Source organism: Plectropomus leopardus, chromosome 22, assembly GCF_008729295.1.
Source record: "Plectropomus leopardus isolate mb chromosome 22, YSFRI_Pleo_2.0, whole genome shotgun sequence".
In the NCBI taxonomy this organism is placed as follows: Eukaryota; Metazoa; Chordata; class Actinopteri; order Perciformes; family Serranidae; genus Plectropomus; species Plectropomus leopardus.
This window is the reverse complement of record NC_056484.1, coordinates 23,559,640-23,583,963: the sequence shown is the minus strand read 5'-3', so window position 1 is coordinate 23,583,963 and position 24,324 is coordinate 23,559,640. Positions and strand designations below refer to the sequence as shown.

The following is a 24,324-nucleotide window of genomic DNA, read 5'->3' as shown; positions in this document are numbered from 1 at the left end:
TTTCATGCTTTATCGTGATATTTTTTGTCAGAACATGAGAAGTTTCTTGTTATAACTAGATTATACAAGATTGTCATGTTATGAGATATTTTCATGTTAAAACAGAAGTTTTCATGTTATAACAAGATCTTTTATTTAATGTTTGATGTTAAAAAAAGAAAAAAGTTCTTTTTTAAATGATATTTTCCCACATTTTTACAGGATAGTTTCATGTTATAACAAGAAAAGTTTCCAGAATAATTTGGAGATAACAACTTCATGCTATAACAAGATGTTTTTCCACATTTTTACAACATATTTTTATGGTATAACAAGATGTTTTATGTTACAATAACATGTTATAACAATACACTTTTCTTGTTATAAGAAGTTTTTACAGGTAATAACAGGTTATAAGGTTTCATGTTTTAATAGACATTTTCATGTTATAGCCAGGTTTTTTGTTTTACAAGAAAGGTTTCTTTGTATATCATGAAGACATTTTCATAGCATGAAAATATCTATTAAAACATGAAAAATATCTTATTATAACGAGAAACTTCTTATTACGTGTAACCTTATTACCTGTTATTACCTGATACTGATCAGTTCCAATTTTTCTACCCTGGCAGTTCCGTAATTTTCCAGCGCATGACATGCATTTTAAAAAACGATTTCCTCAGTGAATAGATCTGAGTCTTTTCTTCCTGGTGAGTTCAAGGACACTGTGAGAAAATCAGAGATTTGCGACAACAGCACATTTTTCTAAATGCAAGAAATGAAGGTTTTGCTCTGTGTTCAATTTCCTGACAGCAGAGCTCATGAATGCAGTGCTTTGTGCAAGCTGAGTCTAAATCACTGAGTTCCTTGAACACATCACAAAGAGTTGGGGCTTTTTTTATTGCATTTCTGCACAGGGCTAACTTTGGCAAAAGACTCAAGTTAAATGATCATTCATTGTGATGGACAGGAGGTCTCTGCAACTCAAACACATCAATTGAAACTAATGACTGCCTGAAGAGCAGAAAAGAATCAAAGTAAAACCTGATGCTGTGCTTTGGGAAAGGGACCGCAGTAATGTAAAGAAGAATGTGATTTGTGTTAAACATGCAAAAGCTGCAGTCAGGTTGTGTAAGTGTGATGTGTTGCGGTGTGAGTCTGGTTTGTGTTACACTGCAGGCAGGGATGTCCCACTTCACATCTGCGTAGTTTAACACTGACAGCAGGGACAAACCGCTGAAACAAAGCAGGCAAGCGAAGTTCACTCTAGATCATCCTCACACAGCTTTCAATATTTCCCTACCCTTTTTTATACTCAAGATTTTCATTATATAGAGCTTCACTTCTCATGCAGCGGTGCCAGTGATAGCCGTGGCTGGAGGTATTGTGTTTTCAGGTTGTCTGTATGTCTGAATGTCCCATTCTCCTGAATGCAGTATCTTAAGAAGGCCATAAGGGAATTTCTTCAAATTTAGTACAAATGTCCACTTTTACTTAGCCATGACCTGATTAGATTTTGGTAGTCATAGGTCAAAGGTCACTCTGACCTGATTTGTTTCATTCTTGTTAACACAATATCTTAAGATGGCCTTGAGGGAGTTTTCTTTGAATTTGGCACTAACATCCATTTGGACTTCAGAATAAACTGATGAGAATTTGGTGATCATGGGTCGCTGTGAATTCACAAATTCTAATTTTAACAATTCTGAACAAATTCTTGTCTAATAGGATAAAATGATGAAGTAATGACTTTTTATATCTAAAAGGTTACAGGTCAACTTAACTGGGACATCATAATATTTTGCAAAAACAGTTTTCTGTCCATTTTTCAACGTCATATCTCAGGAACAGAGGGGGAGGCATTTGGTCAGATACTGAATCGGTGACTCTAATCTGTAAACCGTTCTGATTGGAGAGATCTTCTGTGATCTGGGGGAAGATGTGTGTGAAGTGTCCATGTTTTCACAGATGTGGATGTAAACTGTAACTGCAACTTGACTGGTGCGCAAAAGCATAATTTTAGTTAACGCTACTTATGGATGGTGTTTTTCAGCAACAAACATTTAATCTAGCTGCATTCTGTTCTGCTTTTCTTTATAGTTTCTTTGTCAAAGCAATCCATAGTTGCTGCTTAAACAGCTTGTGAGGGTCCTAGTACTGTCTAATTTGTCATTTGTCTATGCCCACAAAGGTCCGTGAGGACAACTATGCAGAGGTCTCCACCATGACTGTATGCAGTGCTGGTGCATTGACTGTGCATGTGCTACAAAGGCAAACTAGACACTTGTCTCATGCTTGTACTGTAGTCCCTAAACTCGATCCTATTCTTCTTCACCAAATACAACAAACAAGGGAGCTCTTCTTCTTGCTTTCATGAGATAGCCATTTTTTTCATGGTATACATATGGAACGTGCAGGAATGATGCATCACCCTAGGCTGCGGGATGCTATAGCTATGTCACAAATCTGTATAGCCACAGTTCAGTCACACTAAAGCATTTCAGTATCATATTTTTATTTGTGACCTTAATTAAAAATCAGACATGAACCTTTGATGATTAGGTTTGAGAACACCTGATCGGTCGGTCTGTCTGTCTCGACACAGCCCACAAATATTTTTGAAACAGCAGAAGAGAACAGATTTACGGTCTTGCGCCTTCCCAGGGTCCCCTCCATGTTTACCATCTACCAAGTTCACTGTTTCATGGTGCTGGAAAGGGGTATTGGCTGTTGACAATGTTCACGTCATTGATTTTCAGTATTTGCACGAGCCAAGCCTAGAAATTTACAGTAATCTCAAACATCGGACTGTAAAACAAGAAAAAGTGACTTCAAACACCTTCTCAACTTTACAGCTGAATAATACAGTGATAGTGACAGTTTCAGCATCTCATATACTACTGCCAGGACATAGTGACTGTTTTAGCATCTCATGTACTACTGTCAGAAAATTGTGGCATCTTCAGCATCTTGTGTACTACTGTCCGGATATAGTGGCAGTTTCAGTGTCTGGTGTACGACTGTCTGTATATAGTGACTTTTTCAGCATCTAATGTAAATACAGTCTCGATATAGTGGCAGTTTTAGCATATCATGTACTGTCATGATAAAATTCTACTATATCCGATATTTAGTCATAATAAAATATTACTTCTTTATTGCTGTAACTCAATAACAGCTTTTTTAATCGTTGAGGTTGCTGCAGTACGTTCTTTGGTCGTCTCCTTTTGTCAGGCAGAGGTGTAGAGACTACTGAGCTCAGACTTTTCTTCTTTGACTTTGTGCATCAGCAGCCTCCACTGGAAGCACCTTATCTCTGCACTGAGTTGGGAGCAAGTGTAAGTCTTATCATCGCTACGTGATATCTGTTGGAAACCCGAATGATGTGACCTCGTACGAAGCCGCGCAACGAAAAACTGTTGAATCGGTGAATCTACAACATTGGAGCTAGCAGAGCAGTCCCGCTATCATCGCCATCATCATCATCATTGTCATCGGCGTCATCAACACCGGCACAAACCTCCCCGGGAAGCGGCAGAAGCCTGCTAGCGGGTGCGCAGGCCTTTGTGTATTCATCTCTTTCTCTGAGGGAGGGGAGCGGAGAGGGGGGAGATAAGGGGAGAACTTGTTGTCCTTCCCCCTCCTCACACACACATGCGAGCTGCAGGGAGCGCGAGCTGCAAATCCGCTAGCCCGCACTCCAGCGGCGAGAGAGGCAACGGGAGAGACGGGAAAGAAAAGATAAACCGAGCCAAACGCGCCTGCTGCTGCCTCTGAAGTCACTCTCTCCTCTCTTCATCCCTTCCTTCTCTCCTCTGCCGTTATTTCCTTCTCCCCTGCAACTCTGCCAGCTCTTCCTCTCGCCTGCTCGTATAAATATTTATAATCTGGCTATTCCTATTCTTTCTCCCTCTTTCATTCCCTCCTGCTCCCCGTCTCTGTCACACACACGCCGTCCCATTCTGGAGATGAATGTAACTCCTGCTGCTCAGTGTGTGCAGAGCAGATTTACAGAGAGATCGGGTTTAGTGTATTCATTACGGAGCCTCGGTCAGGTAATCTGCTCCCAAACTTTCTGCTCCTTCATCTTCCCTCTGGTGGAGTCTCAATCTTTCCTTTATCTCCTCTTTTACTCCTGTTTTCTTTAGTTAGGGTTTCTTTTTCACCCTTTTCTCTCTTACTCATTCTTCCACCTCCATCCCATCATCCTCTCACTGCTCATTTTCCATATTCCTCCCTCTCTTTTCCCACATTCTCCAACCTTCTCTCCAGTCTCAGCCCTCAGTGGCAGCTCTCTGAGAATCTTATTTTTAGCAGGAAGTCAGTCGGCTCTCGGGGGCCGCTGGCAGCCGCTCAAGGCTTTGTCAGGGACAGTGAACGCTGCAGGAGAGAGGGGGAGAAGAGAGGAGGAGAGGGGAGGACTGAGGAGGCAGGAGATGAAATTCACGCAGGGAGAGAGGAAGCTGGAAAATGATGGGATGGCAGGGGTAGAGAAGGTGGAGGTTTAAAAAGACTATCGAGGAGGAGGAGGAAGAAGGCTTCTCCCCAGAGGAGAGCTACCTTACCTGGGTAAAGTCTCAGCTCACAGCCCTGGTGTCTGATGCCAAACTTCTGCCCCCTGTTGTCATGGTGATCCATGTAGGTCCAGCTGTCAAGCACCATGTCACCACAGTTTGTGTGTGTGTGTTTGTTTGTGTATTTTTTTCTGCAATCTACACTTCTTGAACTTTAGTGTGTAAGACCAGAGTTTGAGTGGTTGGAGACAACTGCAAACTTACTAGTGATGTATAAGGAACTGTTTATTTGAGGGGAGTGGGTGGTGCAGAACAGGGAAGGCATTAAGCACTATGGAGGGACTTGTGTTTTTTATTTTGATATGGGCTAAGGACATACAATTTTATTTATTTATTTTAACCCTTTGAAACCTGGAGTGACATCATTTTTTCTTTAACAGGTATTCAAACCTTTTGAACCTTGAGCAAATTGTTACAAGTTCTTTTAAAAACATGGAGAAAAAATGGTGGACACCCCATACAGAGGTTACGTCCTTGCTGCAGCGGCCGCAGGTTCCCTTTGCGGTACATCATCCCTCTCTCTTGCCCTTTCACAAATGTAAAGTTTAATTTGACAAGTCCATGCACTGCAGGCATAATACCCAGCAGGCAGCAGCGTCTGTGTGATGAGGTTGATCCAGAGTGAAAAAGCGAAAAAACAGAAAACACTTTTTCTGACTTTTTCTCACAAATTTGCGACTTTTTCGCTTCCTCGGAAATTTGTGACATTATTCTCGGAAATTCAGGCTTTTTTTTCTCAGAATATTGCCCTCTTTTTCTTAAAAAAAAATCTACAGTAGCTTTAATACGCCATAGTAGTCCAGTAGATACAATTTATTACAATAAAAACGACTGATGTGGGATGGACGAACTGAAACCTTAAAATAAAAATAGTTGTTGACAAATTAATTTAATTTAATTTGCAGTTAAATGAAAGGTAGTAAATCACAATAAATCGCAATAAATGTTATCACAATATTAGGCATATAGCAAAACATTTACAGTGACAATAGTATTGCATCATGACTTAGGTATCGTGATAATATTGTATTTGAAGGCTTCCTGTTATTCCCACAACAGTTGATATCCTGGGACACAAGATTTCACAGGTGAAACCAAATCCAGTCAATTAAAAAAGAATTGCATATAAATATAGTCGGCAAAGATGTTCAGTATGCAGAATTTAAAATGAAATAGCTAAAACTTCATCAGCTTTAAAAAAAGCCTTTATTTCCCTTGGTGTTTTTTTTTTTTCATCTTTACTGATAAAACTCACATTTTACCTTTTTAGTTATTGTGAATGCCTGTGTGTGTGTGTAAGGTAAAGCCAAATGTTCTAACAAGCACTTTGAGCAGCCTGAAGAGCCTTTAAAGCTAGAAAAGACGACCATAAGCGATGTTGAAATGCCCCTGTTGGTACTGAAGCGAGCATGGGATTGTGGGGGATGGAGGCTGATTGTGTGGGACAGGTGAGAGGAGAGACAGAGGCGAGAGCTTCAGAAAGAGGAAGGGGAAAGGGATATTAAGGGTGAGGGGCAGAACTCAAGCTTGCGAGCAGCAACACTTCAGTCCAATTGTCTCCAATAATGGCCTCTTTGATCAGGCTCTCGGCACACACACACACACACACTCTTGGCTGTTGGTGCTTGCACACACACGCACACACACACCAACAAAAATACACGTGGATTTCGGAAGCCAAGCTTTCTCCGAGTGTTTGCGTGTTTGTTTGTGTGTGCTGCCCTCGCTGTAGAACTTGAGTGACGTCTTTATTCATGGCGTGTGATAGCGTGAGCTAGCGGAGCGGAGTGGGAATATACTGCAGTGAACGTTGTTTAAATATGGATCTCATTGTGCTGCCGAGTTGACTCGGGGTCAAGAGAGGAGCAGCTTTAATTCTTAAAGGCTTTGTTCTCCGGCTCTTTCCTTCTGTCAGTCTCCCTCTCTGTCTGACCCCAGCTCAGCCGCTGCCTAACAGCCATCACACACTTAAATACTGAAAATTCACTATAAGAAAGCACAGGTCCGTTAACAACCAGCCTTGAAGGATTTTTTTCAGATTTGGCATGCTCAATCACTTTGACTCAGAGATGAATTCTTTAGATTTTGGTGGTCATAGATTAAAGGTCAAGGTCACTGTGGCCTCATCTGTCTCATTCTAATAAACGCTATATCTCTTGAGGGATATAAACTTTCACTTAGACTGAAGAATAAATTGAATTGATATCAGTGGTCAAAGGTCAAGGTCACAGTGACCTTGTCTGTCTTTCTCTTGTGAAAATGATATTTGAAGAACACTAAAGGGAAATTTCTTTATATTTGGCACAAACATCCACTTGGAATCAAGGATAAACTGGTGGTCATAGGTGAAAGATAAAGGTCACATCATCAACAACATTATCTGTCTTATTCATGTGAACGTGACATCGCAAGAACATCTCAGGGAAATTTCTGTAAATTTGGTACAAACTTTCACTTGGAATCAAGGACGAACTGATTATATTTTGGTGGTCAAAGGTCCAGGGACCTCATGTACAAAGATTTGCGTGGATTTCCTACTGAAATATGGCGCAAGCTTAAATCCAGAAAATGTTGTACGCACAAAAAAAATCCAGATGTATGAAACTGTGCACACGCATGAATCCAAGCACATTTCCTTTGTACATCCCAATCAGCGTGGAATTGAGCACACAAGTACCAGACTCCTCCCTCTCCATGCCCCCATTTACATATGCAGATTGATTTAAATAGGCCCTGCAGGTAGGATTCCCCTCTCTGCACCATCAGATAACACAAACATAAGCAATAAGTAAAACTGGGAAGAAGAATTTTTCAGTATGTGAGTTGGAGATGCTCCTCAAAGTACATTTTATGTGCAAAATGCATTTACATTTTCCATTTGTTAATTTTACACACCACTTACATGGATCATATACTATTGTTGTATATGAACGCAGCAGTGCGACTGACCAAGTCATTTCAAACTTTACACACGTGTTTATTGAAATAATTACTTTACACACAGGGACAAACAGGGGCTTATTGGAAAGCTTATAATCTGTAGTTTAACCAGTAAAAACAGCAAGTCACTAACTTGAACTACTGACAAGTAATATGCTGTGAAGACAGGGTGATATTCAGGGGCGCACATGCTCAATGCGCATCAGGGGGATTACTATTAGGACAATTACATGAAAAAAATTATTTACTAACTAAGAAGCCACCCAACGCTCACGTGCCAGCTTGTAGACTGTTTCCAACCATACGGTTCGTTAAAATTAATGAGTCATGCGTTGATCCAGGCCACCTTGCCACCTTGTTTGTTAATTGCATCTGCGTATTACATATGGTCTGTACATTGATCGAATGAAAATGCTTACTGTTAACATAAATATATTCACCCTGTGATGGTGCTTTTATAGCAATGTGTGTGCAGTTGATAGTTCCAATTACATTAGGAAAACCGTCTCTCACTGCAAAATGCACTTTAATGTTGGCCTGTTCAACTGCATTGTATGGGAATTTGATATACCTGGCTGACCTGCGGATAATTCCGTCCTACACAGCTGGCATGGCTCGGCTCGGCCAGCTCCCTCCGGAGTGCCCCTGTCACTAGGAAGCCCAGTGTGGTCAGCTTCTGCATGGGCACAGGCAGCACATGGCTCCTCGCTGTGTCGCGCTCCAAGACCGGCCGCAGCTCCGAGCACAGTTTCAGATCATCATGTGCCCATAAAATCCTCTCGGCCTTTAAATATGCTTTGTCCTCACACTGTGCCATTTTCAATATCTTATAATAATGCTTAAGCTGCCATTGTTGTTAAAATTATTTTCTGCACCATTTTGCGCATGCTCTTATGTCCACTCATCTAATTGCAGACAGGTGGATGTGTTAAAAGTTCATCAGTGTCTCTGATGTGCACACCACTCAGAGGAGTAGTTGTTTTGACATTAATAACAGTTTCCCAGCATCACCTCTAAGTGTCGCCAACAGATCAAAAGCAGCCGAAATGTGCGTACGCCAGCCATGAAGTTGGTGTGAAGCGCCGCACATTTCCACGGTCATTTCACTCTTGATACATCTGAGGGTGAACGTGGAAAAGGGCGTACACCACGTTTTTGTGCATACTCACGCTTTGTACATGAGGCCCCTGAGACTTTGTATGTCTCATGCTGGTGAACATGCCATCTCAAGAACACCTGGAGTGAATTTCTTCAAATTTGGCGCAAACGTTTACCTGTACTTAAGGATGAGCTAAACAGATTTTGGTGGTCATAAGTCAAAGGTCAACGTCTCTGTGACCTCATCTGTCTCATTCCTGTATACGTGGTATCTCAAGAACACCATGAGGACATTTCTTGAAATATGACATGAATGTTTACTAGGACTCAAGGATAAAGTGATTAGATCTTTTTGGTCAAATGTCACTATGATCTTTCATCTGAAGAAGGCCTTAAAGGAGTTTCCTCCAATTTGGCACAAACGTCCACTTAATCTTAACAATGGAGTATTTTGGTGGTCAAATGTCAAGGTCACTATAAACATACATCTTTGTCCTTCTCATTAACATGATACCATAAGAATGTCTCAAGGGAATTTTTGAAAATTGACACAAACACCCACTTAGTCTTAACAATGAACTGATTAGAATTTGGTGGTCAACGGTCTTTATGTCTGTCTCATTCTCGTTAATGCAATATCTGAAGAAGGCCTTGAGGGAGTTTCCTTAAAATTGATGCAAACATCCACTTGGATTGACAAACTGTTTGGAATTTGGTGGTCAAAGGTCAAGATCACTGTGATCACCTTGCCTCCATTTCATTGTCATGATCTGCAGAGCGTCTTAAGGAATTTTTCTCAAATTTGGCACAAACGTAAACTTAGACTCAAGAATTAACTGAATAGATTTTGTTGGTCAAAGGTCAAGGTCACTGTGACCTCATGAAGATATGTGTGAAGCATCCATGTTTTCACAGACATGGATGCAAACTTTAAGCTCTGAGTTTCTGAGAACAACTTTTATCCACAGATGTATGAAATATTAAAGTGATATTAAAAGAATTTCATCTCTTTTATGAACTCCACTCATGGGGAGATTCAAGGTAGAAAATATTGTCACTTATTTGTGTACCGTAGCAGAGTTTTTAAAGGAATACTTTAGTACTTCATGAAATACCCCCCACCTGAGGGCTTGCTCCTCCGTAGAGCTGGAGCTGCTGCCAGCTCAGATTCACTACAGTTACAATGGTTTCCAATGGTGACAAAAGTCACAGCAAAAAAGGTGTCAGAATGTATTTGAATGTACGTAGAAAGTTATTAAAGCGCTCCTGCAGTGCAACATTGAGTGTTAGAATACCCAGCATATGCATCAACAATAGAAATGTGGAGAGTTATGCTTGTGATGTTTCTGTGGATGTTATATTACAGTTTACATAAACTGTATTGGCTTATAACTCATAACGGATATTCTTGTGTCATGTGACCAATACATCACAACTCATTGCAGTACAGTAATACAAAATTATGCTTAAAGTAATTAGGATACAGTGTTGTTCCTTCATCCACTAGAAAGCACTTTTTTTAGCACATTTTTTAACTAAGCTATCTCACAGAGTGGCAATGGTAGAGCATTTGTTTATGTGTCGGGAACAATGAGAAGTGCAGGAAGATGTTTTGTTGATTAATTCTAATTAATTTTGTTTATAAATCCCAATCCAAGAAATCTTAAAATGCCTTAGACAGCTTTACAACATGCACCCTCTGTTTGCTGACCCTCATAGAGATTTTTTTGACTACACAGATGTGCTTTTTTCCACATTCAGCAGATACTGAGAAACATGAGCATTCATTTGGTGTAAATAACTTTTGAAACTGCCATAAAGATAGAAGTTGTTGAGATATTAAAGCTGCATTATTTGATTATTTATTTTTTGTTGGCCACCTGGGTGCAGAACAGTGCCCCAGCAAGCTGAAAATAAACAACAAAAAAAACCCTATACACTTGCTAGGCTGAAAATGAAAAACATTTTCGTGAAATGCTTGTCCAGCGGATACAGAGCCAGATTAGGATTAATTCTGATGAGTTTCTGCAGACCAGTCACCAGAAGAATATGTTGGCTTTGTACATTTCTGCAAACCACGGATGCGTTATATTTGTGCATGTCATACTTACCCAATCACTTCAAGCTCCTGACTCATCAAATACAACTGCTTTGAAAATGATGACGTGCCAGACGCCTACGCAAAGATGCACCAGGCACATCAGTCAGTACATTGCCATGCACAGTCAAGTGGAGCTACGGTTATAGCTCAGTCTGTCCAGTTAATTGGACTACTGTCTTTGTCCTGGTATATGGGCAGCGGGGGAGAATCCATTTATTGATGAAGTATGTCCAACTCCTCCACAGCAGATGGAGATATGCCCCTAGTTGCTATTTGGACCTTCTACTGGTTGACCTGCTATGTGAAATAGCAAAGAAGCTTGCAAATGGCAAACAGACTACATGTTGAAAACATGGATAACTTTTCGATGCTGTACATTTCATACGTTTGCTTGGTACCTTTGTCTTGTGTTGTTTTCTTCCCCTCTTCTTTTTTATTTTTCTCGACTTTCTTCTATGAGTTTTTGATGTTGGACTTCTGGGTCAAAGCCTGGTGCTGGGACTATGGAGCTAGGCAGTACAGCGAGGCCAGTTCAGGTCCAGTAGAGGCGTATGCATGAAAGAGTAACTATGCATACTATGCATTAATATAAAAATCTAAATTTGCACAATGCACTGCTATCAAAGGTAAAAATGCATAATTAGTCCCTGAAAAAGAGAGAGTGTTGAAGCCATAGAAAGCCTAACTTGGTATTGAGATTTTGTCTCAGTGTCCCCTAATAAAAACACAGCTACAGGGCTGTGTCTCTCTGTGACTCAGGTCTACAGCCTTTAGTCTCTGCTACAACTCTTTATTTAGCGCCTGCTCGACTCTGTTCCCCCTTAACTGCTGAATAATAGATAAGTGACGACCATGATGCGATTGCCGTGTAGGCACTTTAAATGCGAGTGTGTGTTTTTTTTTTTATTTTGCCCTGGGAGAAGCCTCCCACTCTGCACCTACCTCTGCAGCCGTGTGAGTGTGTGTGATTTCTGGCCCCATCCTCTGTCAGGTGTTATACCCCCCCCCCCCCCCCCCCCCCCCCCCCCCCCTTTGGACCTCTGCTTCACCTCTCCAGCTTCCCTCGCTCTCCTCCAGCTTGCTCCCTTTAGCTTGGTAACAGCGAGGGCATTAAACTTTCATGACTGCTGTCTTTTTGTAGCACGCTCTCTCCTCCTTTGCTCCCTTCCCTCCTTCCTCCCTCTTTCCTTCACTAGCCGTTTTTCTCCTTCCTCCCTCGAAGCCTCATTTTCCTTCATTCTCATTCTCTACGCTTTCCTTCCTTCCTATCTCTTTCTCCTCACCCCCCTCTCTTATGTTTACCCAGCAGTGAGTGCTGCTGGAGGAGAGTATAACGAGGAGGTTTGACACTCCTTTATGGTTTTTAACATTGGGAAACTCGACAGAATTTCAAGTGACTGTAAATTTAAGCAAACCGTTTCCCATCTGTCCCTCACTGCTTTTGTGTCTTCTATTTGCACACTTGAAAGACTGCGTTCCTCGTGTGTGTGTTTGTGTATGTGCGTGTGTGCGTGTGTGCATGAGGGAGGGAAAAAGATGCAAAGGGATGTGAGAGAATGGTCTCAGAAACATCCCCACTTTTTCTTTCAAACACATTCTTTTCTTTTATTTCCTCCAAGTTCAGAAAACATTTGGAAGAGAGCAAAGCCTCGGTGGAAATCACTTATGAAATGATGGAAGTCTTTCTCATAATTTTCTCCTTTCTCTCTGTCTCAGATTTGTTTTCTGGGTCAGCGTCAGTGTGTGGAATATGCTGGATGCAAACTGTTGCTGAATCTGCGTTAGCCCTCTCTTTCAAGCAGAAATAGAAAGCAAACAAACAGAGGGCGAGCTGTTACAGAGGGAGACACAGAGCAGAGGGGAGGCACATGTGAGTCACTCTGTGAACAGATGTAGGCATCAGACACAGAGGAGGTTCCACATACTGCAGAATTACATGTATAGCAGTTGTGATTAGTCAAGCAAATGCTGCCTCATTACAACAACCATGCATTTTTTATTTTGTTTTCTATAGTTACAACTGTCTTTTTAAGAAAAAGAAACAATATGTTGTTCAATTTACCCTAAAATTGTGCAAACTAAAATTGCGAATATAAAATACGCCTAATGGAAACACATCGATTTTGAAAAACTCCCATTCATCGGATCAACTGACACCACACTGATGTTAAACCACAACCCTCGCACTCTGTGGAATGCACCTTTATGTTTTTGTCAAAGCTTGTTCATCACACAGAAATGCAATTGTGATTGTTCAGAAACCCGGTATTGGCTGAACAGCTTTTTTTCACGTTTATAGGTCACATGATGTGCAACAAAGAGTCGAACGGCTAAAAAACGTGGTGTGGTATGTGTGGAGGGACCACGATCTTCTTAAGTCTTATATGAGACAAAGAACTTTAAGCGATATTAGATACAAACAAGAAACAAAATGCCAGAGTTAATCAAGACCTCCCAGCAGACATGAGACGGGCTTTACTCTTTAAACATTAAGTGTATCATCTGGAAATTTTGAATCCACAGTTCCTCTGTGAAATTGCTTGTCTTTCCATCATCGCTCCATATCACGCCTACGTGGCCTTGGATTGGAAATAATGACGGCTAGTGTGGTGGCTGCAATAGAAATAAAGCTGCTAATGTTTTGAACATCCATCACCATGCTTCTTGGAATGTTATCACCAGAGGAGAAGTCTCAGAACATCACTCAGTGTAGATACAGTCATCTCACAATTGTGTTTCATCGATATTTCAAAAATATCGCTTAAGTTTTGCACAAATCTGTAATGGAAACCCGCCTACTTTTGCTACGTTCCACCTCAGAGCTCGGAGCTAAGAATGAAATCACACCCTAGCTGATTAAGTTCAGCCTCTAGCTCACCTGCTAGAGTGTGCGCCCCATATGCTGAGGCCTTTTTAGTGGCCCGGGTTTGTGTCATTCCCCCTCTCTCCAACATTCCCTATCATTGTACAGCTGTCCTATCAATAAAGGGAAAAATCCCCAAGAAATAGTCTTTAAAAAAAAACTACTAAGCTTTGTTAGCAATACTACTTGATAACAATGCATTACATTGTATTTTGTGTGTACAAACACTGTGGCAACATGTCCAAATAGAGAAGTTGGACAGTACAGTGTATATAACTGTTATAACAAGACACAAAAAAGACAAAAGCACAAAAAAGTGGTCATAAGCTGTGTATCTCTTTCTTCAATTGCTGGTATTTCATCGCTGCTTTGAGTCTGCGTAAAAACTTTTTGGTGATAAATGGGAGTTTTATCTAAACTGATGTGTTTCCAACAGGCGCATTTTATATTCGCAGTTTCAGTTTGTGCAATTTGAGGGTTAATGGAAACCTGCCTTGTAAGACAGAACTGTTGGCATCTGTTTATTTTCAATGAGCAACCGTCAACAGGGAAACACCAACACTTACGTCGGCTGGCCTTGCATTCTGCAGTTCAGCCAAAAACACTTAAATCTCAAGTACGTCAGCCTATACCTGCTTTCAGAACAATCACAACTCCATTTCTGTGTGATAAACAATCTTTGACAAAAACATAAAGGTGCATTCCCCAGCGTGTGAGGGTTGTAGTTTAACCTCGGCTAAGTGTGGCGTCAGTCGAAATCCAGTTTAAAAACAGACATGGGACAGATGGCGTGCGGCCAGTCATTGAATTCATCAGCATTCATCAGAAGCCCACGTTGTTGTGAAAGTTGCAGCTTAATCTTCAGCCATATTCTCCTAGAGGCGACGTCGTCACGCTGAACGTGGAAGTGGAGCAGGCAGGATGAAAGAGACAGAGATGGAGTGTAGGAGAGAGATGGAGAAGAGAGAGACCACCTACGAGGACGCTTGAAGATGCGCTGTATCTGTCTTTGTCACTGACTCTGTGCGTCTCTGTGTGTGCATATCTGTGTGAGTGTGTGTGTATGTATGTTTGTGTAATACATTATGTTTAGTGAGGACATTGTGAAGTGTTAGGAGGTGCTGCTGTACTCAGATAAAATGTGTGTTTTGGATGCGTGGCTCAGTAGGTGGTGTTTGTGTACGCCGTCTCATAATTGCTGGCTGTCTTTGTTTTCCGTCTGCTATCATTATGTGTGTGTGTGTGTGTGTGAGAGAGAGAGAGAGAGAGACGCAGCAGTGTGTGGGTGGTGAGTTAAATGAAATGCGTGAGTATTAAGTTTAAGCTGAGGTGAGAAGGCAGAAGCCGCACTGCTTCTCTTCCTCTATCATCCATCTCTACCTTGTTGCATGTTTCTCCCATCCTCACCTCCCTCTCTTTCTCTCTCTCGTCTTCTCTCCTACATTACTTTCTTCTCTCCTATCCAAGTCTTTCCTCTCCGTCTGTGACGAGTCCACCCGCACACACACACACACACGCTGTAAAGGAATTACGACTGATCCGAGCTGAGTCTTTAGCTTGTCTGTCTTTGAACATCAGTGCCGTTGCTTTTGAAGCTCCACTTTGAATTATTGCATTTCTGTTTATGCACGCACAGATAAAGGACGCCTAAAGCTGTGCTGTTTGGCTATAATCTTATTCTGTTCTATACAGAAAGGAGACATACATAAGCTGTGGGGTGTATGCACACACAAATACACACAGACATGAGTGCTTCTGATAAAGTAAAAGGAGACCCAGACTCAGAGTTTAGTTAACCTTTTAAAACCTGAGCAAATTGATGTGATTTCTTTCAAAAACATAGGAAGAAGGCAATGAGCAACTTAACAAGAGACACAAAGTGCTGGGAATTAAATTACCTGAAAATAAGCAGAAACAACAAGAAAAAAAAGCCAAAACAAAAGAAAATTACTCAAAAATTGCTGGAAATTTTTATGTAAAAAAAAAAAAAAGTAAAAGAAACATTAAAATTAAAATTTAGTTTTTTAGTTTTAAATTTTTTGTCTTAAATCAACCCCTTTTAAAAACTAGTTTTCAGGGCACTTTCTGGTCACCTCTGGTCACTATTTTCTTGCAATTTGTGGGACACAAGGTTGCTACTTCCCTTTCCCCTTGTGTTTTTGAAAGAAATAATTTTTTTTTCAGGTTTTAAAGGTTTAAATACTTGTGAGAGTCATCTGAAGAGAAAAACAATGTCGGGCGGGTCTAAGGGTTAAAAAGAATAACTGGTTTATGACTATGTTCTTGGTTGTGGCCATCAGTTCACTGCTGCAAAAAAGTCTGATGAAATGCATTTTTTAAATCACATATTTTCAGTTTCATTATTTTGCATTTCAAAACAGTTTTCAAGTCCAGGTAAAGCAATTCTTATCTCTTAGCAATTCTTACTCTCTTGTCTTGTCATGGAGAGGTAGCAAAAGGAGAAGTGTCAAAGAATGAAACACACAAAATATCTCAAATTTGAAGTGAATTACTCAAGCAAATGTTCTTAGTTACATTCCACCATTGCAAACACGACCTGCTTGTTTCTCTGTATTTGTTTTTATCCTCTGCCCTCCAAACCCAAATTTAAGCTCCTGACATGATCTGATATGGTCATTTTGAATAGTGACCCTTTATAATCTGTTTAACAGCACACACACACACACACACACACACACACACGCACACACACACACACACACACACAGACACACACACACATGATAAAGGCTCCTGTGAAAAATACGGCCTAAGTTATAATAAAGTGGACTTTTCCTTTAATTTAATTTTAGCAGAAACTTTTGGCTGCTGCTGCTCGTACACATGCATTCACTCATTCTGACACACACACTGGTATTAATTTAATCATTTTGGGTTGGCAGCATATATTTGGCCCCTGTTTTTTGCATCACACACACACACACACACATTGGTATTAAGTTATTTGGCAGGACGTTTTGGCTACTAGTTGTTAGTATCAATGCAGACACACACACTTAGGAATTAACTTTGTCTTGGCAGGCAGGACATTTCTGGCTTTTTTTCTCTCCCCCCTGCATGTACACAAACACACATATATAAGAGCGCGCACACACATGCACACACAATGGGCAGTAATCCCCCTGTACATGCCAGAGCTTTGGGCAGAGCAGGGATTTTCCTCTTCAAAGAGCAGACCACCCATCGCAGCCTTGGAACAATGGTGGCCGAACTCCGGAAGATTTCCTGTGGCGGGGTGGGAGTCCACACACACACACACACACACACATGCACACTGTTGCCTGTGATATGCATCGACTCACACACAATAACACATTTGCACATCAAGATACACTATAAAATTTGACAAGTTGATTTTACTTTCAAAAAACTTGCTTTGAAAAATGTAAAGAAAAAAACTCTAAATTTATTTTTACAGACCTTTTTTTTTAAAACTTTACTTTAAATGTTGTTATATTTACTCAACTTTGTGAAGTTGTTTTAACTTCAATATGACAAATTTAATTAAATTAAACTTTACAAGTTTGAGCAACTTCAGTAAACCAAGTTTATTGTGCTATATATCTGTATTTTGTTGGTTGCACACTAGTCAGTCACATTTGCATTTTCTCAAGAATGTTAACAAAACAGACCTCACAGGCCTCCAAACTTCATCACTGGCAAAATTCTCTTAGATCAAATTAAGTCAGACTAACTTTTGTTGAAACATAAAAAGAGTGAGGTGATTGCAATTGTCATTTTTAAGTTTCAGCAACCTCAAAAATAAGTAAATATAGCAACATTTTAAGTAAACTTAACAGTTAGGCATTGTGTAAATATAGAGATTATTGATTATTTTTACTTTTCTTTTTCAAGGCAATGGGTTTCCAAAGTTAACCGAAGGTAGCCCATTCTCTTTCCAAACTCAGAATATAGCCCGGCTTTGTCAGTGCTTTTGGTATAAAAGTGGATGCTAAGAGGCATCTTTTGTGTTCGCATGGAGAGCTGCAGGACAATGTCAGGTGAAAACGCAGCCGGACAGAACCAGTTTCAGAGTTAATGTATGCTGGCAGATGGCAGCTTTCGTGTGCACATGAAACACACAGGTCGAAAATGCTGCCGTTAACAACGTTATATATAGAGCGCAATGGGTGCCTTGTGGATGGGTCCAACAAACCCTGAACTTTGATGCAGGAGTGTGTTAGCTTCCTGTATGAATAAGATGTTTTTTTCCAGGCCTTACCATGTGTCTCCTTTCCCTAATCCTAACCATCCGTTCTATTATGTGTGTTTGTTGACGTCCCAGCGTTGGTTGCCATGTGCTATCAACATAACCACAAGCAGCGTAATACCACCGTGTGCTTGTGTTGACATCATGGTAGAGACATAAAGACCTTAAAGGGCAGATGCAGATGTATACCTAAAGCATAATATGTAGACATGGAAGTCCAAAGCGGCATTATGTGACAACTTGAGATGAGAACATGTTGGATCAACTTGTCAGATTTTATAGTGTAGACAATCTGCTTCTGCACAGACCCTCAGGGATCATGTACATACCTGCAGGCAGCATGGGGCACTTGTACACACACACACACACACACACACACACACACGCACGCACACACACACACACATAGACAGGCTGCCTTGCGGTGCTGGTGGGAGGACGGAGGTTTTTGTGGTGACAGACAGACACACAGCAGATCTGGGATGACTGGAGGCGGGCAGGCACTTGACAAAAGAGCAAAGACACTGAGCGGGAAGGGATTGAAAAAGAGAAATAAAGGGATGAAGGGGCAGAAGGAAACACTGAAGTCCAGCTGTTTCCACTCCTGAACGCAGCCTCGCTTTTCAGCCTGCGCTGTCCTGCGTTTCCCCCAAATCTCTGCACTCGTTCACTTGCTGACTTTTTTTTCTTCTTTTGTTATTTGTTTTGATGCGGCAAAACACGAGAGGTGGCCGTCCTCCCCGTGCCGCCGCCGATTCACTCACAGACGAATTAAAAACTATTTGTTGCTTAAAAGCAGCCTTTTGAATTCAAAGACAAAAGATGGCGGGGCAACAAAGAGCGGCCCGCGTGTTGTAGGGGGTGGGTGGGGGGGTGGGGGGGGGTGTCGGCCCAAATGTTTAGATGCCCCCCACTCCCTCACACACTTCCACCCACATCCTCTTCCCTTTTCTTCTGTCTTTTGTCACAAAGGCAACACATTCATTCTCATTTGATGCTGAAATTCTTTTTGTGATTGATTTGTTCTTTGTGCGCACGCACAATAACAGACTGTACTGCCGAATGTCTTTCTTTTTTTTGTATTATTATTTTCATATTGACAGCAGTTGAATTCCTACAATATACACACACAGGCTGCTTTTAGTCACATTCAACTCAGCTTGTTGGTATTCACACCTTGTCTTTTTGCAGCTTTTTGTTTGGTTTTTTTTTACTGGGGGAAACTTTCAAAAAATTCATCCATGAAATTGAAATTTAATTCTGCTAAGTAAGAGCGCTTCTGTGTGTGTGTGTGTGTGTGTGTGTGTGTGTGTGTGTAGGAGGATGGTGGGGTATTTGTGTCCAGCTGGTGGAGTTTTATATTTCTGCCTGTGATTTATTTCTCTCCGTTTACAGTTGGCCGTCAAACTTCATGGGTGAAAAACTGCTCGCGTTGCAGAATTTCTGAGGAGACACAGATAGTGTTTATTTGTCGAAAAATTTATGAGCGCCGCGTTGCCTCGCTGTCTATCTTCCTCGGGCACACACACACGCACACACACACACACACACACACACACACACAGAGTATATTCGCTACCTTTACTTATTTTTGCATTTTTGGCATTTAGCTGATGATCTCATCCGAAGTCTGTCTCTGATTGTCACCTTGCTGGTGTCAGACAGTGTGACATCCCTGAGAAAATATCCCTGACCTGACATGCTGTAGAAAAGACATATTTTGAAGGCTCCTTCTTGACCTCGCTTCATTTATTTTTCATGTTATGTTTTTGTTAAGCACGTGGCCTCAGGTCAGTCTAGTTTTCATCTATCACTCAGACTGCTCCAGTCTTCAAAAACTGAAACAACAAGCTAAACAAGTCTCCAGGTAGATGCTGCGCTCCCATGCAGCTACTTGGCTCCTTTCCTGGTGAGTTTTTTTTCCCCAGAAACTATCACAGTCATCATTAAGGCTGCAGAGAAAATACTTGTCTGATACATTTGCAGCACTTTGTGCGGCGGTTTGAGATGTAATTAAACAAGATTTGTAGGCTACATGCTGGAAACGAGCAGCCTGAGATGGCTGTAATAAATGCAAGTTAATTTATTTCATGTTCATTACTTCTAGACTTTTTAGGGGCCGGGTACCTCTGCTGCAGTTCCTTCTTGTATTTGCCAATAGTCTCATTCTCCTTCTTTGGAGGAAATCTTACTTCTCATGAAAATAAACCAAACTTGGCACATATGTCCAGTCCCATGCTAATCTTTTTCAGTTCAAATTGGGGGCCAAGAATCCTAATGGTGGCGCTACAGTGGCAATTTAAAGTTCAAAACTTTCAGAACAAATGACCCCTACAGTTTTGCTTTGCTGCTTTCACTAAACTGTAGGCCCACTCGATTGTTGACACTGTTTCCATGTTTTCCACCATTTCTGTTGCCTTGAAACGTCATGCAAAAATCTCAACTCAGGTATCATTGAATTCTCTCAATTACCCAATCAAAATTACAATTTGGGAGGGCCATTCATGAGCCCGTAACTCATAAATATGATAAATACGATATTCCTGAGGAGCAGATGAAGGCAGCATTAGTTACAGCCAGCTGGCTAATTTTGCAGTGGATGTAGTTCTCTTCTGTACCCAAAGTTTTGTTGTGTTGTTCAATGCAGATCTAAAAAGAGAGTGAATATTGGACTTAAATGCCACAGGTGGACACAAACACGACTCCAAATAGTACATAAGGTGATAATCTTTGAAGAAAATGCAGTTTATCCACTTATGTTGTGTTCTTAGCCACCAACAACATTAATAATGCTGTGAGTCCGATAACACAAAACATGTTTCTGCATCTCGTCCCTGCAGCAGCTTCACTGTAAAAGCCTCCCAGTACATCCTTGCTTTCTGCTTTGAGTTTTGTTAGATTTCCAACAGGTGAAAAGCTTTTACGTTAAAGTAGCTGCAGAAATCTGACATAAAAAGCATGGAGAAATGTTTGTTAGTCTGAAATACTAGTTTGCCATTGAAAAAAAAGTTCATCTAAATTTATGTTTTGTACATTTTTAATCAGTTGCAGCCTCTGAGTTTCTTAGTGGATATCTCAAATGCAAATTTCTATGGATTGACACAACATGAGGTCTTGAATTGCTGAAATCATCACTCCTGTGTGTTTGGAGGTGCAAAGTTGAACATTGTTGAAATCTTTCCAGGTACTCTGTGCTGTGCAGTTTAAGTTTTTTAAGTTTAAGTCCTAATATGTCATGTCTACTTCCCTATTACATTCCTCATTCTTTGTGAAAAAAATATAGAGGTAAAATACTGGACTTCAGAACCCATATTGTAGAAACTCAGTGATGATGCTGCATTAGGCTTTCAGACAATATGGAGGAATTTCATGCTTTTGTTTTCCTTCAAATTTTGTTTTTATTAATGCTCAAATTACAGTGCAATTGAAGCTCCAAAAATATGTCAGGTTTCCACTCATGCATTTGAAAAGATTATTCTAAAAAGAAAATGTAAATTATTCCTATAAATATATACACAGAGATGGTGTACTAATAACTAAGGGACATTCGGAGGTACTAACATTTGTGTATAAACTCAAGAATGGATCAGAAATTATGAGAGTTGGAAAAGAAAAACAAGACCCCCACCCATGTGGTTCCCCATTTTCTGTCATTTATATGAATGTGAGAGACTATATAACAAAACCAAGATAACAGTTTTAGTTACAGTTGGTCCCAAATTTGGAGCCCAAATTTTCTGAAAGGTTGAAGGGTTTTTCCTGCCACCATAAAATACTTTTTTTTCAAGTGTACAGTATGAGTTTTATGCATTTTTGTTAAACGGACATTACCTTCAGTATTTTGTGCAAGACAGATTTACAAGCCTTCCTGCGAGCTTTAACAGGGATTTAACTGAATATGATGATCATTTTTATTTTGGAGTGAATATTCCTTCATCCATGGTTTACCCGGGAACGTTCCTTCGGATGTCAAAGTCTGAAGAAAAGCATTCGAAAAACATCTTTCGATTGTGCGGTGGCGTGAGTGTGTGTGTCCGTGTGCCTTTTTGTGGAGGTGCAGCCCCTCATTTACGGGGCTTTTTTGGTGTCTGCTTGACAACCAAACACAAGCCCTTCTGCCAAACAAATGGGAGCCGTGTTGGGGGAGAGGGGGCGTCCCCGGCCCCAAACTGCAGAGACGGGCAGTCTCTGACAGCTGCTTTCATCTTGTTATTATTCCTCCTTCACACTCAAGGATTTTTGGGCTTCCTAAAGTATTTCTGTCGCTCTCTCCTTCCTCTCCCTCCCTTTATCCCCCCCACTCTTTCCCTCTTTCTGTCACCGGGCTGTGATTGGCTGTTATGACAGGGCCGTCGCCGGGCTGTCAGCCTCTTCTAAAGCTCAGTTTAATTACTCCTTTTCACTAACATGACACGTTCATGCACAGATGCATGCAAACTCGCACACACGAGGGAAAGTCACTCGCAAACGCACATGCTGACACACAAACCGATGTGCTCAGCTGCACGCCACGCCGTCCTAGCAGTATTTTTTTAAAAGAAAGAAAATGGTGATTGAACTCGCCGTCAGCCGCTCTACCTGACAAAGCAGACCCCCAGATGTTTGTCAGTGTCGGCGCTCTGTTTCCTCAGCAGAGCTTTGAAAACAACATGTAGATTTGTGAAGGGCCGGCCGCCGCTGGGTTTGATGGGCGCAGATCGATCGCGCGCCCTGCTGCGCCAGGCTCTGAATAGCCAATTAAAGCCATTGAGACAGAGGAGAGAATGGGGGGTGATGTGATGGAGTGGGTGTTTGATTAGAGGAGGATGATGAGAGAGAAACTGGGGGGAAAAAGATGCAGCAGTGGTTGCCGGTAAATGTTTAATATTCTGCGTTGTAAACTTCACGATGATCACTCCCCATCATTCCTCCAGATAAAGATTCTCTGATGGATGCGTTGGGCTATGCTTCTATAAACAGCAGACAGCAGTGCACTGGGTTGAGACCTTGACTGATGGAGGGAAGCTAAGACAGATGTACAGATTTCATAGAACTGGAGGGGAAAACAATGAGAGAGCCATGCCGCATGTGAATGCCAAGCCGTCTGGGATGGGTTTCATATCATCTTCAATTTTCCCTCACCACTCTGCCTGCCACCCCTCTTTCCTTGATTTCCCTCCTCTCATCCCTTCCCCTATAGCTCCCCTACCTATGTCCTAATGTCTCCTTCCATTTTGTATTTCCTCCTCTATTTATCCCTCATTCAGTGGGGCTGCTCGTGATTGGTTGGACAGGTGTTTTGGCAAGAACTCCCCCACCGCGGATATCGCTACTGCGCAGACTCCGGCTCTGAATGACATCACCAGCACAAAATGGCAGCGGTCGTTCCCTTATGTTTTAGCTTCACTTCAGCATAGCTGGGGAAAGTGGGACCGCGTCATCCATCTTTATGTATAGTCCATGCTGCAGGCACACACATTAGCATAGCTTAAATTTATTATTTTGTCTCCTGTTGTATTGTTTGAATGAAAGACAACTAGCAGGCGAGCTAGTTCAGAGGAGCGGTGTTTACTGCTTGAGAGTCAGATACAAGTGCTCAGTATATTCACAATGCGGGTCACACGGCCACCTACTGGCATGATATACCACATCTCCATTACCCATACCTACTTTAATTACTAAAATTACAGTGTCTTACATTCCTGTTCATGGTGTTGTTTAAAAGATAAATAGCAATTACAACACAACAGAGTCAAGCCTCCGCACTTTTTTCTCTTCCCTTTCCTTTTTTACCCCTCTAAACCTCCACCTCTCCTGCCCAAACAGGTACCCTGCCCTACGACATCAAAATAGTAATTGCCGGAAACCACGAGTTGACCTTTGACCAGGAGTTTATGGCTGACCTGATCAAGCAGGACTTCTACTACTTTCCTTCTGCCTCCAAGTTGAAGCCGGAGAATTATGAGAATGTCCAGTCGCTGCTCACCAACTGCATCTATCTGCAGGACTCCGAGGTCACCGTGCGAGGCTTCAGGATCTACGGCTCCCCCTGGTGAGTAATCCTCTCCACTGAACCACACAAGAGCCAATGCCTTGTACTGCAGTTACTGAAAAAAGTATTTGAGGTTTCACTTTCATGTGGTATTTATTGTCACCAGTGTCTGTAAAGATATACACAGATATGATCAATTTTGCTCAATATTTGGACCTTATGTTTCAGTATTGCACTTTAGTGGCCCCGAGAAAGGCCCCCATTACAGAGGGATCTTGTAATTACAGAATTGCTGCTCTTAAGTTTAGTTTTCTTCTATGAGCATCAAGGAAACATTTTGGTAGCCATTGCTGATGATCCAAATTTCTGTGTCTGGTGTGCTTGCTTGCTGCTGTTGCTTGGATACGAGCAGTGTTGGGGAAGTTACTCAAAAAAAGTAATTAGTTACTTATTACTAGTTACTTCTGTAAATTGTAATGAAATTACTTTACTAGTTACTGCATTTGAAAAGTAACTTCACTACTTATTACTTTACTTTCCCATTTCTTAATTTACCGAGTAGATACA

General features: G+C 41.3%; 1 protein-coding gene across 2 annotated transcripts in view; it reads left to right on the top strand.

Annotated features, from left to right (window-relative positions):
- mpped1 (metallophosphoesterase domain containing 1) overlaps nt 1-23,821 on the top strand; it is a 39,733-nt gene extending 15,912 nt beyond the window's left edge. For both annotated transcript variants that reach the window (XM_042511562.1, XM_042511563.1), the window contains exon 4: nt 23,592-23,821. In XM_042511562.1, the coding sequence (XP_042367496.1) occupies nt 23,592-23,821 (230 nt within the window). The remainder of the gene's footprint in view (nt 1-23,591) is intronic.
- The last annotated feature ends 503 nt before the right edge of the window (nt 23,822-24,324 follow it).